The sequence below is a fragment of the Ceratosolen solmsi genome, unplaced genomic scaffold, assembly GCF_000503995.2.
Source record: "Ceratosolen solmsi marchali unplaced genomic scaffold, CerSol_1.0 scaffold7, whole genome shotgun sequence".
NCBI lineage: Eukaryota > Metazoa > Arthropoda > Insecta > Hymenoptera > Agaonidae > Ceratosolen > Ceratosolen solmsi.
This window is the reverse complement of record NW_011948413.1, coordinates 15,202,510-15,218,665: the sequence shown is the minus strand read 5'-3', so window position 1 is coordinate 15,218,665 and position 16,156 is coordinate 15,202,510. Positions and strand designations below refer to the sequence as shown.

Genomic DNA, 16,156 nt, shown 5'->3' with positions numbered 1-16,156 from the left:
GATTGGAAAAGTAGGATAAGTTATAGCTGTAAATGTACGTTACTCATACATTAAAATGCGGAGAAACAGTAATAAAGATTTTTCAAGGGAAGTAGTAGGAAATGGGTCACGTGAATATTTTGAAGAAAGTTTTCCATGAATACACCATACTATAAAGTGACATGCGTCACTAGAATACAAAACATAGAGATAAGGATTGATGAGATATATACAAGAGTAAAAAGTGAGAGTAAAATGAAAAAACAGAGAGAGAGAGTGAGAGAGAGAGAGAGAGAGAGAGAGAGATGAAAAGATACGGAAGAAGATTAAGATTAACACCAATTCGAAATCGAAATAAATCTACAATTTATTCGTATTTCAAAAATATACATTAACACTGGATTATCATGAGAGACAAAAAAATATAGCCATAGCATCGATACTAATCACAAAAGAGCAAAATTTAAATATTTTATGACAAAAATTATCCTTTTATGTACAATTATATATACATATATGTGCGCCCGTGTGCGCGTACGTACGTGTGTATATTACTTATACTTACTTTTTATAAAAAAAACTTATTTATTTACATTATTTTTACATAATCCATTTGTATTCTAAAGATGAAATTTACTTATGATAGCTTAACAATATAATAACTGTTATTAGATTACTAGAAATTCTATAATTTTTTCTTTTAATAATATATTATAATAAAATAATTTTACTTCAGAAGAATAAACATATTATTTTTAACACCTTTACATTAGAGAACGGAAATAGTTTTATTTAAAAAATTGTTTTATATTATAGAAACGATTGCTTGTCATAAAATAAACTATTATCCACACTTTATAATAAAGAATTAATAATTGAATTAACAGTCACTATGAAATAAATATCAAATACACAAATGCATATTTTAAATTAAAGATATTTCTGTATATACTTGAATGAACTAGTTTTTGAAAATCCAAATAAAAACAATTCAGATGCTATCCATTGAAAGGAGATTTACGGATCGCAAAAGTTTCAAACTTCTGTTTTTAATGCCTGGTATTGAAAATATTTATTTATATCTCTATTCGTAGAATCGGTTATAGATTTTATATCACTAATATATGTCGAGAACGTAGAAGTATTTAAAAATTACGAGTTTTAAACTTGAAATTTAAAAGTAAATCATTTTGTTTTTAACAAAGTATTTGTTAATATATATTAATACTAATTATGTTATAATACAATGTTTTATCTATATCGTTAGGTTTTCTTTTTATTATATTTTTAGTATTAAAAGAAATCTATTTAAAATTATAGACATTATGTCTTTATTATTACTTTATAATGAACTTGAAAAATCCCTGGTCTAAGGTGATTTATCAGAATTTTCTTGTTTTTCTTTGCTTTATAAATACCAGTTTTCACTATTAATTTGTGAATGTAAAGATACCGTATGATTGCTTATAATAATAATCATAAAAATTAAATTATAAGAAATTACGATATATCGACGTTGTAATTTAAAGATTTTTTTAGATGAATTAAATTTTATATTATTAATATTGCATTATTAATTTCAAATTGTTGTAAAATTTTTTATTTTTATTATTATTGCGTAGATAAAATCTTTTTCTTAATTAGTTTATTTCCTGCGCTATAATCATTCCTATAAAATTTTTAATTACATGTTTATATTTTAGAAATTGTCAAGCTGGATAAAAAATGCTAAAGAAAAATTTCAATTTGCTATTAAGAATATTTCAATTTCTTAGTTATAAATTCTTATGTGGGTGCAGAATCACTTTTAAATTCCTTTACATTAAATTTTATACGTTCTCACTCTCACTAAATCACTCAAAAAGTCTTATACTAGGCAATGCAGAAGCTATTTGCATTCAAGCTTTTACATTTTCTGTCGTTCGACATAAAAACGAGTAGACGTATATATATTATCCAGAAGTAGCTTCCATACTTTCAGTGCATAAAGAAACTTTAGTTGCAAATGAAATAGGTTTAGAAAAAGTAGTTCTATAAAGTAGCAACAATAGAAATATAAAAATACAGTCCTTGAATTTTATTGAGGAACAAAATAGGGCTTAACTTATATATCTTTTATGCTTTATTCTTGCCGATATTATATGAGTAATGGGACAATTAAAGAATTAATTAAATTTTAATTTATTCTGTTAAATAGTTTTAAATAAAAACAATTGTATTGTCCGTGGTAAATTAATTATTGCAAATAAAAGTTTGAAAAATTGTAAACTACAAAATGGAATTGAATGAATTGCACAAATTGAAATTTAATAAAAATTGAATAAGAAAATTGCTATGATATTGCTTATGTATATAATAGTATATTTCTTCCACGAATGTTACTACTTTCCTTCGAAACTTTACAAAGAGAGAATAAGAGGCATTTCTCTTCACAATGTAATGTAATGAGGTTATCGGTAGCGGTCAATAGGCCAGAAAAATCAATTACCAATCGAGCAAAGTAGTGGAAAATGATATGGACATTATTAGCTTGACTGCATGAAGCACAAATGAAAGAAGACGAGGCGAAGGTAGATAACAATAATTCTTAGATCCTTGAAATGATTTATCTCATGACGGAATGATTTTGTAGGAATTTGATATTCATTCCTTTGTCAAGGATTCGACATAATAAACTTTAGCTTGATTGCCAATTGAATTTTCGTACACGAAATAATATATTTAAATATAGACTCATACATAAAATAATAATTATTTACATATACCTGTACATTTGTTATTTAATATCTTCATCGTATCCCTTCTAATATGGTAAAATAAATTTCAAATTTGTAAAATGAATATTAAATTTTAATTTTATTTCTTTACCATTAAATCATTTCTTGTTAATTAATCATTTTATACATTTGGTACAACATTACATTAATACAGAATAGAAAAAGATAATAAATTTGAAATAATGAAACTTAATAAAAAATAGGTATTGCTTTTCTATTGGATAATATTATAGTTTATTTGTAAAAGTTTACTTGGATCTTTACTTGGAATTTTTTAACAATATTTAATACATTTGTTGTTTTCCCCCCCCCCCCAATCCCCCCACCCAACATTAAATTATTACTAGTAAAACACTAAATTTGCTATTTATTACAAACAACATATGATTTAGAGTGCTATTGTAAATCATCTATTTAATTTATCAATTACTTGTATAAATTATAAAATTGTTTATTTAATTGAGGATATAATTTTTTCATTTTTACCTGATCCTCCTTTTCATTCAAGGTTTATATATTTTTAATCTTACTGAATAATTTACGAACAATTATCATATAAAATAAGATTTTTTTTTAACTAATTTGGCATTACTCCAAGATCATTGTGAATCTTTGAAATAAAAACTGTAATATTACCAGAATCATTAAGCCGCATTATCCAATAAAAAGGTAATTTAATTTAAAACCTTCTCCCATCTAATGTAATGTAATTAATTATATATACATAATTTTATTAATAATTTTTTTTTTCTTTTTTTTTTTTTAATTATCCCAGTATATTGATAAACAATTTTATTATTTCATTGAGTTTCAAATGTATAATTTACCGTTCTTGTGACTATTTAGAATTTAACTATTTTCCACTCTACAATTTTTCGTATTTTGATATACTTTTAAATTAAATTTATATTTATCTGACAATAAGATTGTACTAAATTACAATGTATCACTTATATAGCCGAAGCTTTCAGGAATAAATCATTGTTTTAATCGCATTCAGCTTATTCTTATAAGTTTACGTACGATAATTCAATTTTTCATAAAATAAAACAGCCATATGAGGCAAATTGACATTTGAATGCTGACTTTCCAAAGTCTTGAAAGTTTTAAAATTTTCATAAAAGGTAATGTAGATCTTCTCACTCAAGTTGTTTATATTTATGAAAAATTACTAACCTCACATTTATTAAAAATATAACCAAGGCACGCAAACAATCTTTTACTTGAAATTTTTTAGATTATTAAAATAATTATAGATAAAGTTGAAATATAATAATCTATATTTCAATATCAAAGAGCCTTTATACAGTGCAAATATGATACCATATTCGCAAGATAATAAAGAGGTGAATCTATGTAGATTAAAATATTATATAAAATATATTTAATCTTTATTTATTTGAGATCGTAACATTTCATTATATGTATTATTGGATTTTTTTTATATTTGTCATAAATTTTTTCTATTATAATTTGTATTGATAATTTTCGATTTCATAAAATGTATTAAATTAAATTAGAATTATGCAAGTTAAAAGCAAAAAGTAACGAACTATAAATAGGTAAAACTTTTTTCACAAATCTATGTTACGTATTTTAATGTACAAAAGTCATCTGAATAAAATTAAACTGTTGTGATTTTTCCAATGTTGTAACCTTTTCTGGAGACCCATGTCGAATTGAACGTTGTTCGATGGATTAATCTTATTGAGAAAATTATTTGATTCATTTGGAAATAAATGATAAAGCTAATATCCATTTTGTAAAATTCAGCAAGGGTAATATATGAATAAGATTGAAATTTTTAAGCTCATTCGTCAATTTATAATAAACTGATGAATGGTAAAAAGCAATGAGTTTTGTAATACACATTTTTATAACCAAATTCACTTTTGAAATAAATGATTACTATAGTAAATCGTGTTAGCTATGATATTTAATCATATAAAAAAGTATTTTACTAAAATAAAAAATCTTTCGTTATACGCATGATTTACATTAATTGTAAATAATTTGAATAATTTGCTTGAATATAATTTTGTTTAGTTTAATATAGGAGTATGAAATTTAACAGATAATACAAATTAAACAATAATGTAATTGGATCTTTGAAAATATTTGAATAAGAGATTCTTATATCACGAAGCATTTTCTAATTATATTTTAAAATAGATTATATATCTTATATTGCTTATATATATGTGTATCTCAACATTATAATTTAAAAAAAAAAAAAACAATTTCTTTGTAGGTAATGCCGCTGACATCTATGTTTACTTAAAAAAATTGGTTTTTTTTCCTACGAAATTCTATTTTCCCAAGTCCCTTGAATGAGCTAAATGGAGTTTACGAGAAAGAATGAGGGACTTGAGATAAACGACTTGAGATTTGTTATCTTATATGATAATGCCTTGGTCCACACGAGTAAAGGTGGAACTTGATTTTCGGTAAAACCTTTTCGTTAACATCCTCCGTATTTTACATATTTAAGTTCTGAAATATTTCGTGTTCCTATTTTATGTTATATGCTGCAGTTCCAGCTAATAATATATAATTAAAGTTTACGCATTTCAACAAATTTTTATATTAAATCATTTATGAATATGTCATATAGATATTAATATCAAATTAATGTGTATAAATTTATTTTTAATTTTCATACAAAAGTTCTATTTTAATACTGAAATACTTAGATCATTTTACCAGAGCAACGAATATCCTAAAATCAATACAATTCGCTTACTTATACATTTCTTTAGTGGACTTAAATGATAGAATGACAAATGCCAATTTAACTATGTTTTCATAAAATTCTATGATAAGTCTATATATAAGAATTTAATATTGTTTTATTAAATTCATAAATTAATAATGTAATGATAGAATTAAATTCAGTGTAAAATGATAAAACTTAGCCATCTATCTATATTTTATACGATTATTCCTAATTTAAATTCCCAATTTAATCACAACAAACAATACAAAAATCAATCTATTTATTCATAGTTATTATATATAGTATTATATTTCTGAGTAAGGAAACTGCAAATTATATCCTGTAAATCTAAAGTAAAATATTTTTATTTAAATTTCTAACAAACCTTGTGAAAAAGCATTTATGCGAAAAAGTCCTGTAAGATTTATAAAAATAATTTCATTTTTATCCACTTTTGTATTACGGATTTACGAATTCGTTCCTCTTGCATATTGAAAAATATGTCTTTTATTTATTTGCATAAATAAATATTTCAATGAAAAATAAGCTGCAAAGACAATTGGCAGACTTATTATATAAATAAGCGAGCTATTACGTATTTACATTTTATTATGATTTTACAGTTTAATTCGTTTTATAATATATATCGTTCTTGTCAACATATACAAATTAAAAAAAAAAAAAAAAAAAAATTCGTACCATAATGAAAGAAAATATAAAAATCATTCCTTTAAATAATACAATGCCCAGATAGTTGTGAGCAACGACTTATGTACACATTTTACACAAACGTCCGCCATTACATTAGAAAGTAGTTGCCTCTACCGTTGCTTTTATTCCTGCACTTGTTGGCTAACATTAACCAATGAACCAAAGCCAAATAATTCACCATCTATTTGCAAACAATAGCGCCAATAGGCTGTTACAGTCTAGCAGAAAAATAGGATCAGTGCAAGTATGACTAACCGTTTAAAACGTGGACGGACACAGTTGTGGCGGCAACATCCGCTAATGCGCAACTGTAGTTGCCGCTGTCCTTTTTATTGGCGTTGGCGATGTAGAGACGCGATACCGCCCCCTCGGCGCCCATATCGGTTTTCACACTGTAACAGAAAGCAAATGCTGCATAAGTCTGAGGACGGGGCATGCTAAAACGCGAGGAGGCTCAAGATTTCTTTCAACTCCCTTTCCATTAGGGATTAGGAGTACGTGACTTTTAGTGCAAATAAGTACGAAAGCTTTGACTAGCGATTTCAGTACTTTTGCCCTCTTCATTCGAGATTACGACGCGTTATGTCATTCGTTTTAGAATTTCTTTTACTTAAATATTTTGCCTAAAACATTGGATATCGGCCACTAAATATGTATTTCATTACGTATTTGAGTACGAAATTGTTTTGTTTAACAGTTGATTAACGGTAGATTTATTTACTCACACGTATTTTATAAATAACTATAACGACTGACTTATCATAGGAGTTAAGTACTGGAAAAATATCCAAATTTCATATGAATTTCATATGCATTAAACTTATGTTTGTATTACGTTCTAGTCAGACGTGTTAATATATTTAAGTTTTTAAATGCACAATATTAACGTGACATTCAATTAATCACTTATATTCTCGTCTTAATCAAGTAATATGTAAAATATACTAATATACATACATAAGTACATAATACTATAAATACGCAATTTATTATCATTTTATTTATTATTGACCTAAATTTAATTAAATTATTAATTATATACAAATTGGATGTTTTGCCTGATCATGCATACAAAAAGTATATTAATTTAGTTTATCGTTAACATTGTATGTTTTAATACTTGCTAATTACTTTATTATCGTCGTTATTATATAATAATTAAATACAGGCTTTAATAAATAAATATTTACTAAAAATACTTTTACGAGATCAGAGTCTCATAGAATTGTATACATAGGTAGATAAATGAACTTAATGTATTTGTATCATTAGCAATATATTCGTAATCGTCAAGGGGGTAAAATCATTGTAAAGTACATGAATTTACGTAAACTATAGAGGTATTATCGATAATTGTATTTAATTCGACGGTGAAATAAGTATTTGTTTATTTAGTTTATTTATGTACCAGATTTATCTGTTTATGTAATCACTGATGTATGGATTTTTCAATTTCAATTTTATTTATTTATTCCTTTATTTATAATTATTTTATAGCCCTTTAATAATTTTTGAGTCTAAGTTCTTCGGAGATGAATGATTTAACAAATCTTTCCTATAATATTATGATTAAAGAAAATCGGAAACAAAGTCGAAAGCTTCCATAGCTGTATCTATATAAATAAAAAACAAAAGTCGTAATATTGATAAAATAACTAATTATCACACGTTAATTCGTGAGTGCGAGAAGATATACGAAACACGATTTAAAATCAGAATGAAAAAAGATAGAGATATATGATAACAGGCACATATAAATATATGCAAATATATTATAATTCCTTCTGATTTTGTAATTAACATAATGTAATTAAAAAATTGTTATATATTAAAATTTAAAGAATGTTATATTAATAAGTAAGCTAATATCTGGAGATTCATAAGCCATTTATATTTGAATGCTTATTCAATTTACTTTATTAAATAAAATTTAATTTTTATTATATTTTATATACGCAAAATATTAAATAAAATTAAAAAAATCACGTTCTATTAACCATTTATTCGAATCTTATTAAATATCGCAATAAAGGTACAAACTAATAATAGATGTATAATATTATTTTCATTAGATATTTAATTTTAATTAGAATATTTGTTCTAAATTCAAATTTGATTAAAATTAAAATAATACGCACAGTCTTATCTCATGAATTTAATACGTGATTATCTGCAAATTTTAATATCCAGTCCTTATAAATAGATACAGGTAACTTGGTTAATGAAAATTTATTATTCATTCGAACACACTATGTACGTCAGTAATTAAAATAATTCGATTATGCCGGCAACTTGAATCTACATCGCACGCCTACAATATCTATTACTCCATGCATAATATATTTTTAGCTACAAGTAAATGCAAGTATGCTCAATCACAGGTAAGCCAGAGTTCCATAATCGCTGAGAGTGAAGGAGGGAGGGGACAAACTATAGTAAACCTTGGTTACTTTTTCCAAAAAATAAAATGTAACACATTGCAGCTCCGAAACAGTGTAAGAAGAGACATTTGTCAAGCTATAACATATCCAATACATGGGAAAGTGATGCCTCTTTGTTCAATTTCTGAAAAGTCTTAAAACCTTTCAGCCTATCACCGACAAATTGAAAATAATCATAATCCGCATTTTAAAGTACACAATTCTTTGTGTAAATTTTCATAAACATCATATATATTAGATGATGAATAAAGTACCTTATAATGTTAAATGAACTTTTCGTATATAAATTTAAATTTGACATGATTAATTGATTATGAATAATTTGACTAATATCTTTACAAGTATATTTATTATTTAAGGGCAATCGAGATAAAAATAAAAGTTAAAGTTATAAACAACTCGGATGTAAAATTTATAATTTAAAAATAATTATATAGATTCTCAAAAATACTGAGCGATCAAGCACAAATGACTGACTCTTTAATGATTTTGTGAATTTAAATTAAAAATCAGATTTTCAATTTATTATTTTTTGCTTGGCTAACGCTTTTTATACTACTGCATATAGCATAGTACTTGAATAATTAAATAAGTAAGTAATCGAAGTATTCGTTAACAAGCGAGTAAAAACGTGAAGTTTAATATCAATGGAAATACAGTTCCAATAAGAAAATTGAACATTAAATCATAGATTTGAAAATTCTCAATACTAGTTTGTATTTTTTAAATATCAAGTCACTTTTAGAATTTACTATAAATAATATTGATGTTATTTATTATTTTTTTTTTTTATTTTTTTTTTTTTTTTTACGATGATTCCCAAGATGACCTCAAATCTATAATGCGATAAGAACTATAGAAACGTTACTTTTATTCCAATGAAACTTTAACGCGAGTAGCACTTGATTGTCTTTTTGCGCGATATTTCTTTCACGATTCTTCTCTCGGGCTGACTTTTAAAGCATTTTCGGTTTATAAATCAAGTAGTACGCACCGAGTAGGACAGCGCGGATACTTTGGTGAGCTTGGCAGATCGGTCGAGTGCAGAGCGGAGCTTCATTTTCGCTTGCCAACTAATTCGCGGAAAAGAGCTCCAACGTGGGAGTAGAAGTTTCTTTCCTAGTTGCTTTATTTTGTTCGCTACAATTAAGGTTTCGTTAACTTTTTCTAAGCGCAAATACCTCGAGATACGACTGTTTTGAGATACATTGAATTCCCATCGATTCAAAGTAATTATTAGAACGTGCGCCACCCTAGTTAAATTTAGCCATGGGCCATAGGAATATTAATGCTGCAGAAACGTCGTTTTTTTTTAATTAAAATAAAACGATATTTAGGACTTTCTCTGTATGCAACATAACTAAATGAAATATTTCCATTATTTCCATGTAGAAGAATCTTAAAGAAGATAATTATTGTTTAAATAGAAAAATTATAAAACTCGTTTCATGCCCATCAGCTTAAAAAGAAATAAATAATATAATAAAATTAATGGATTTTCCTTTTATATCTAAATATAGAAAAAGTCAATTATCTTTTTTAATAATGCGTATGTATATCTTTCATGTCCATTTAAAGATGTTTGCTGTTTCTATAAATTTTCATTAGAGATGGCTGAACATAATTTACTAAATCTTTTGTTTTTCATACTAAGATATATAACTAATACCATTTACTGTATAATGTTTCTATTGTACGTGTAAAATCGTTTTTTATATGAAAATTCTGATTACATGAGTTTTCGCTGGCGTCAAAATGATAAAACTTTGTTTCTATAAATCATTCCCTTATGTAACATAAGGAATAAAATTTACACCGAGTATTGTATATTTGTATGTAATATAATAATTTTATAATGCAAATGGTTTGTCTAACTATCATTAGGGATATTCAGTAAGTGAATAAGAAAATATTTTTTAACTTTAAAAGATACTTTCACATTTCTAAGATGTTGTAGGATTAGATTTATTATGTTAGATTTGTAAAAGTAAAGATAAAAAAAAATAGATCAAATTTACTTTCTAAGCATTAAGTTATACAATATAATTAAAAGTTCAGGCACTGGTATATTTATTTTTCATGAAATTACAAGGAAAAAAAAATGATTATAGTAAGCACACTTTTAATAATTCATATTAACATTATAATAAACTATTTTACATATATACATAAAAAATTGTTTATATACTATTAGCATATTCAATGTTCGATTGTTCTACAACAATAGTTTAATATATTTCACATCGAGCGTAAATCATTTACATCACGAACATCAAGTCTTTAATCTTCTTTGACGATCGTCTATTAACTTTTAATACGGAAATCAAAACTATGCCTAAGACTCATTACTTACACTACTTAATTACTTAGTGCATATTTTATTGGCGTTTATACATTATACATTGAGCATAATAGATTTCCCAAAAGTATTTTCTTTTTCTTTCAAATATAATATTCGAGAGTACACACGTTTGTATATGCGTATATATATATATATATATATATATATATATGTGTGTGTGTGTGTGTGTGCGTGCGTGCGTGTGTGTGTGTGTGTGTATGTGTGTATGTAATAATAAGTATGTATAGTTTGTATCAGAATACGAATAAAATGACAGATAAGGAAGTAATAATTATGTATTTATATTGAAAAGGTAATATTTTTATCAATGGTTTTATTCGTTGTAATTTCATTGAAAATTATTAAAATTTAAATACCTACAGAAGGTTATATGAAAAGATCTTAAAATTTCATTATAATTAAAAAATTCTTAGAATATAAATAAAATTGTAAAATCTTTAATATTTTATTAATTTAATTTTTTCATACAAGTAGAAGCCGATTAGTTGAAAATGTATATAAATATAAATTTTGACCGATGATTTTTATTCTCATTGCCGCTTAACTCGTACACTTTGTCTTTTAAGCTATTCGATATTTTCAATCGATAGAACTTATAAAACTTAATGTTGAAATTTATTGTCTTAAATATAATTATTGAAATCCATAGTAATATGGGTTTAATAAATTAGTAGTTTGGATTTTAATCGATTTAAACACGATTTATGTGTATATGTCGATAAGGTGGAAAATTATTATTTCCTCACAATATATTTTCATTCGATTAACTGTATTATTTTTGTCCACTTGCTCCAATTGGGCATATTTTAACATTTAATAATAATATTGAAATAATAGGCCTAATGTATTTACACGTGTATTTACTTATATTATCTCGTAAATTGGACTAAGCAATACGGGAGAAGAGAATTAATCCCTTAAATTCTAGTAATTTTAACTACTAAGTCTCTATGTGCCGAAATGGGTCGCGTGGGTAAATGTTGCGAACCTTGGTATCGTTGCCATTGTAAAACCACTTGGGTCGACTTCACCATCTCTTCCTGGAGGTGGCGTTTTTTCCACGCCCTGGGAGATATTTGTGTGCTCTCCTATCATTCTTATCGGTTTATGGGTTAGTCGCTCTTTCTCTCTGTATCTATTGCAAAGGATTTTGCACACCTCGTTGCTGCTTTGTGTATAAGCATTATTTGATTTTATCAGGCAAAAGCTATTTAGTGCGACCATTCAAATACTTGTATTCGTTTTATTCGTTGCGTAATACATAATAAATATTCTATGAACTGAAATTTGTTAAATGCTGATGAGATTGCAGATAGAAATGAAAACGTCGTTAAAGGAATAAAATTACAACGTAGACGCGCAGACGGTAATGAAAAATTTATAAAATATTATAAATGTTCAATCTAATGATATTCGTTTATATGTTTAGGATTTATTAATTGATTGATAAAATAGAATGCTGCGCGATAAGTGAAATGATTTGTGATATTTGAATTCGAAATCAATTTTTCGAATGTTTTAAAAATCACCAAATTAAATTATACAAACTTTGTCATTTTTAACCATATTTTTCTAAATTATATGTCTTAATTTGTAATAGATAACAATAAAGTATATAGCCGATTCCATTGAAAATCGAAGAAAAATCTATGAACAAACTTTTCATTATAGCAATTTTTCTTTTATTATCGATAAAATGTTCAGAAAGAACATTCGTAAACTAATATAAGATTAAAATATATTGTCGATATTACATTTTCCTTGAATAATGAGTATCAGTTTCTTGTATTTTAAAGACAATGCAAACGATCGATTTTATACAGATTAAATCAACATTAAACTAATTAGATAAAAAGTGAGATTGAATATATGTAATAATAGGAATTACATTCAGCTAAAACTGCTTCAACATTTGTGCGGAAAATTTTATACAAATTGAATATTACAAAAATATTACAATAATGTGCCATAAAAAAAATTATATTTAGCATCGTAATCCTTTTTATTATCTAGTCATAAAAATCACTACTTATTTCTGTAACACATTATTGTCGATTTTGTTTTTCTCGGGCATAAAAAGATTTGTGAATTATAGTTACTTGCATCATAATAGTATTTCCACTACCCAACTGAAATGACCTGGACAATAATCTTAAACTGATAAAAAAAAGAAAAAAGAAAATACAATGGACTCTGTTCCAGTGAGTGAAATATAGTAAAACTTAAAACGAAACGATGACAACGATGGAAAGTATAATTTTACTCTCCTTGAATTATTGTTACTTATAACTTATAGAAACAAGAAGGAGACGGAAGAAGGAATTGAGAAAATTTTAATTTGTCCAAGTACTTGTTTTGACATTGTTCATACATAATTGATCTTATTTTTTCCGCATAAAATATATAAATAAGTTTTAATTTTATTTTTTCATTTTATAAGTCCCTTGATATACAAAAGTGAAAAAATGAAAGTGATAATTGTAAAGGGTAATATTATTAAGACCTATTTATTATTAAGAAATAAATTTACTTTATATCTCACAAGTATTTAATAAAAGACATCTTTCATTTAAAATTAATAATTAATTTTTCCCGTTTTTGTACATTATATATTATGAAGGGCATATTATATTATAAAAAATATAATTGATAATTCAAAATCATGTTTCTTTTGTCTACTTCGTGTCATAATCTCGTAAAATTTATAAATGATTTTTATAAAATATAAGATTTTTATTGATTATACGTCGAACAAATTTAACACTCCCTGAACAGTGATTAATGATAACTCCTTCTCTTTAAAAAGAGTATTCAAATTATTTTTTCCCTTATAATTTTGATTAAGTATCATTATTTTTTTTCATTTATATTAAAGTAGAAATAATGTTTTTATCACTATTATTTTACCTAAATTTTTTGTTGCATTTTATATTAAAGGATAAGAATACTAGTGGAGAGGTATATGTTGAAAAATGAGAAGCGATAGGAAAAAGTCAAATAAAAATGAAGAAAGTCACCTAAGTGGAAGTGATAAGCTTCAAGATTTTAATGAAACGCGGGTATCTATGAATTTACTTGACTAATAGAATAACTCCTCATCCCGTGTTTTCTCGGTTGCCCACTCATCCCTTTGGTTCCCTTCTTAGACCATTCGGAGGTTTCCAAGCCTTTCTTAATAAGCAACCAACACTACTTCCTTAATAGCATTCCGCTGTCGAGGTTGAATTGCCGTTTCCATTCTTGAACATAGTGAAACATTCATGGTAGTTTTTCCTAGGGCACATCCTTGTAATGTTGCTTTTGACTTTAGTGCTGGTAATTTCATTCAGCCATTGGTACATTAAATTCATAAATTCCATGCATACGGGTGAGGAGGACGAGTATTTATATACATTATATACAAGATTAATTTTCATATCAGAACAAATGGACTCTTATTGAATGCGAAACATAAATTAATAAAGTTAGAGCAGACTATAAATTTTATTATAAAAATAATAGTTATAAAATTGTTATATCTTACAAGGAATTGTATAATTTTGTTTAAATCTCTGCTAATTATGTGCCAAAAATAATAATAAATTCATTAAAATTTATTCTATTATAAATATAGCAATTCTCATTAGTTATTGGAGCGCTGATATTGTAGAAGAAATTGTAGACTTTTTTTTTAATAATTAATTTTAAAAGTAAATTTTTCTTTTTGTCATATTCACATTTAATAAGATATCTGATAGATGATATAATACTAAAATTTAGATTTTCATAATTATTTTAATTAATTAAACAATAATGTTTAAAAATATATTAAAAGATAATTGATATTTAATACACATTGCACATATGCAATAGTAATTTATATATCATTATACATAAACTGTAAAATATAATATATATAGATTGATCATAATAAGATTCCAGGACAATATTAAACTAAATTTAATCGAAATGGAGATTAACGAAGTATCTTCAATGGTCTTAGTGGTACATTAGAAAAACTAATATTAAGGGACGAGAGATTGATTAACTAAGAACTTAATGCATGATAAATAATAGCATGAAGATAGAGAAATTTCTCAGATACAAAATTCCAAGTATTGATAAATCATTATATTATTTTTTTATGTTTACTTTTCAATGGAATTTTAATAATCAGATTTTTTCCATGAATCAACTTTTAAGTATTCTTTATTCTTTTATAAAATAGAATAATAAATAGCATTAACGATCGTTAAAATAAATTACAATATATATTTATTATATTTTATAGAAGGCATAATTTTAGTTAATCTTAACAATAAAAATTTTACAGCACTCGTTTTAATAATATTATGTGTTATATTTAATGTTGGCAGCTACTATCATAATATTATTAAATCCAAAATTAATATATTTAACTACTATTTAATATTGTCTTATTAAATACCGTTATTAAACACATAAATGCGCATGAAACTATTAAATACTAATGTGATGCATCAAATTATTGTCATATTTTGCTTAAAAATTATTTATATAACGTATTTTTGATTTTTTATATATTATTATTTATATATATATATATATATATATATATATATATATTATATATTTTTATATAACGATCTTGATTTTTAATTTTGTTCTCATTTCATTTATATTCAGTAACTTATCTTCCATACAGTATATACATAAGTATTTGTTACTGAAATGATGTTTTTCTGTCAAACTCTACCGTATGAAGCTTAAGCCTCAAATTTTATCATTCATTGCAACGTTTATAAACAATGAAATTTATTATTAACTAACCTGTAAATTTATTTTTGTAAATCATTTTTAAATTTTCATTTTTATGTATTTTAACAAATGCCTTTTCTCATTTGTATTTACGCATAGTATATTTTTAATTCTAAAATATGAATAAAATGTCGGTCTTCGGTCCTTATATACTTTAGTAATTTTATCAGAATGCATTCTCAGTTTTTCTTTGTAATTGATGATCTGTTAAATTAAAATATATATCTTTTAGTTATTTGACGCGATGAAACTATGATTAATAGTTTGTTAAATTAAAAACAACGAAAAATTTGGGACTTGAGTGAAGTACTTTTTGTACGCATTACACCGAGTGCCCATTAGCTTTTAATACAACAGATTTTTATTTAAACATTTTAAATATGTTCGAAAAATA

General features: G+C 25.1%; 1 protein-coding gene across 1 annotated transcript in view; it reads right to left on the bottom strand.

Annotated features, from left to right (window-relative positions):
* Positions 1 to 16,156, bottom strand: part of LOC105367548 (defective proboscis extension response 14) — a 205,719-nt gene that overhangs the window by 16,542 nt on the left and 173,021 nt on the right. The window contains exon 6 of the mRNA XM_011506302.1: positions 6,439 to 6,575. Coding sequence (XP_011504604.1) covers positions 6,439 to 6,575 — 137 coding nt within the window. The remainder of the gene's footprint in view (positions 1 to 6,438; positions 6,576 to 16,156) is intronic.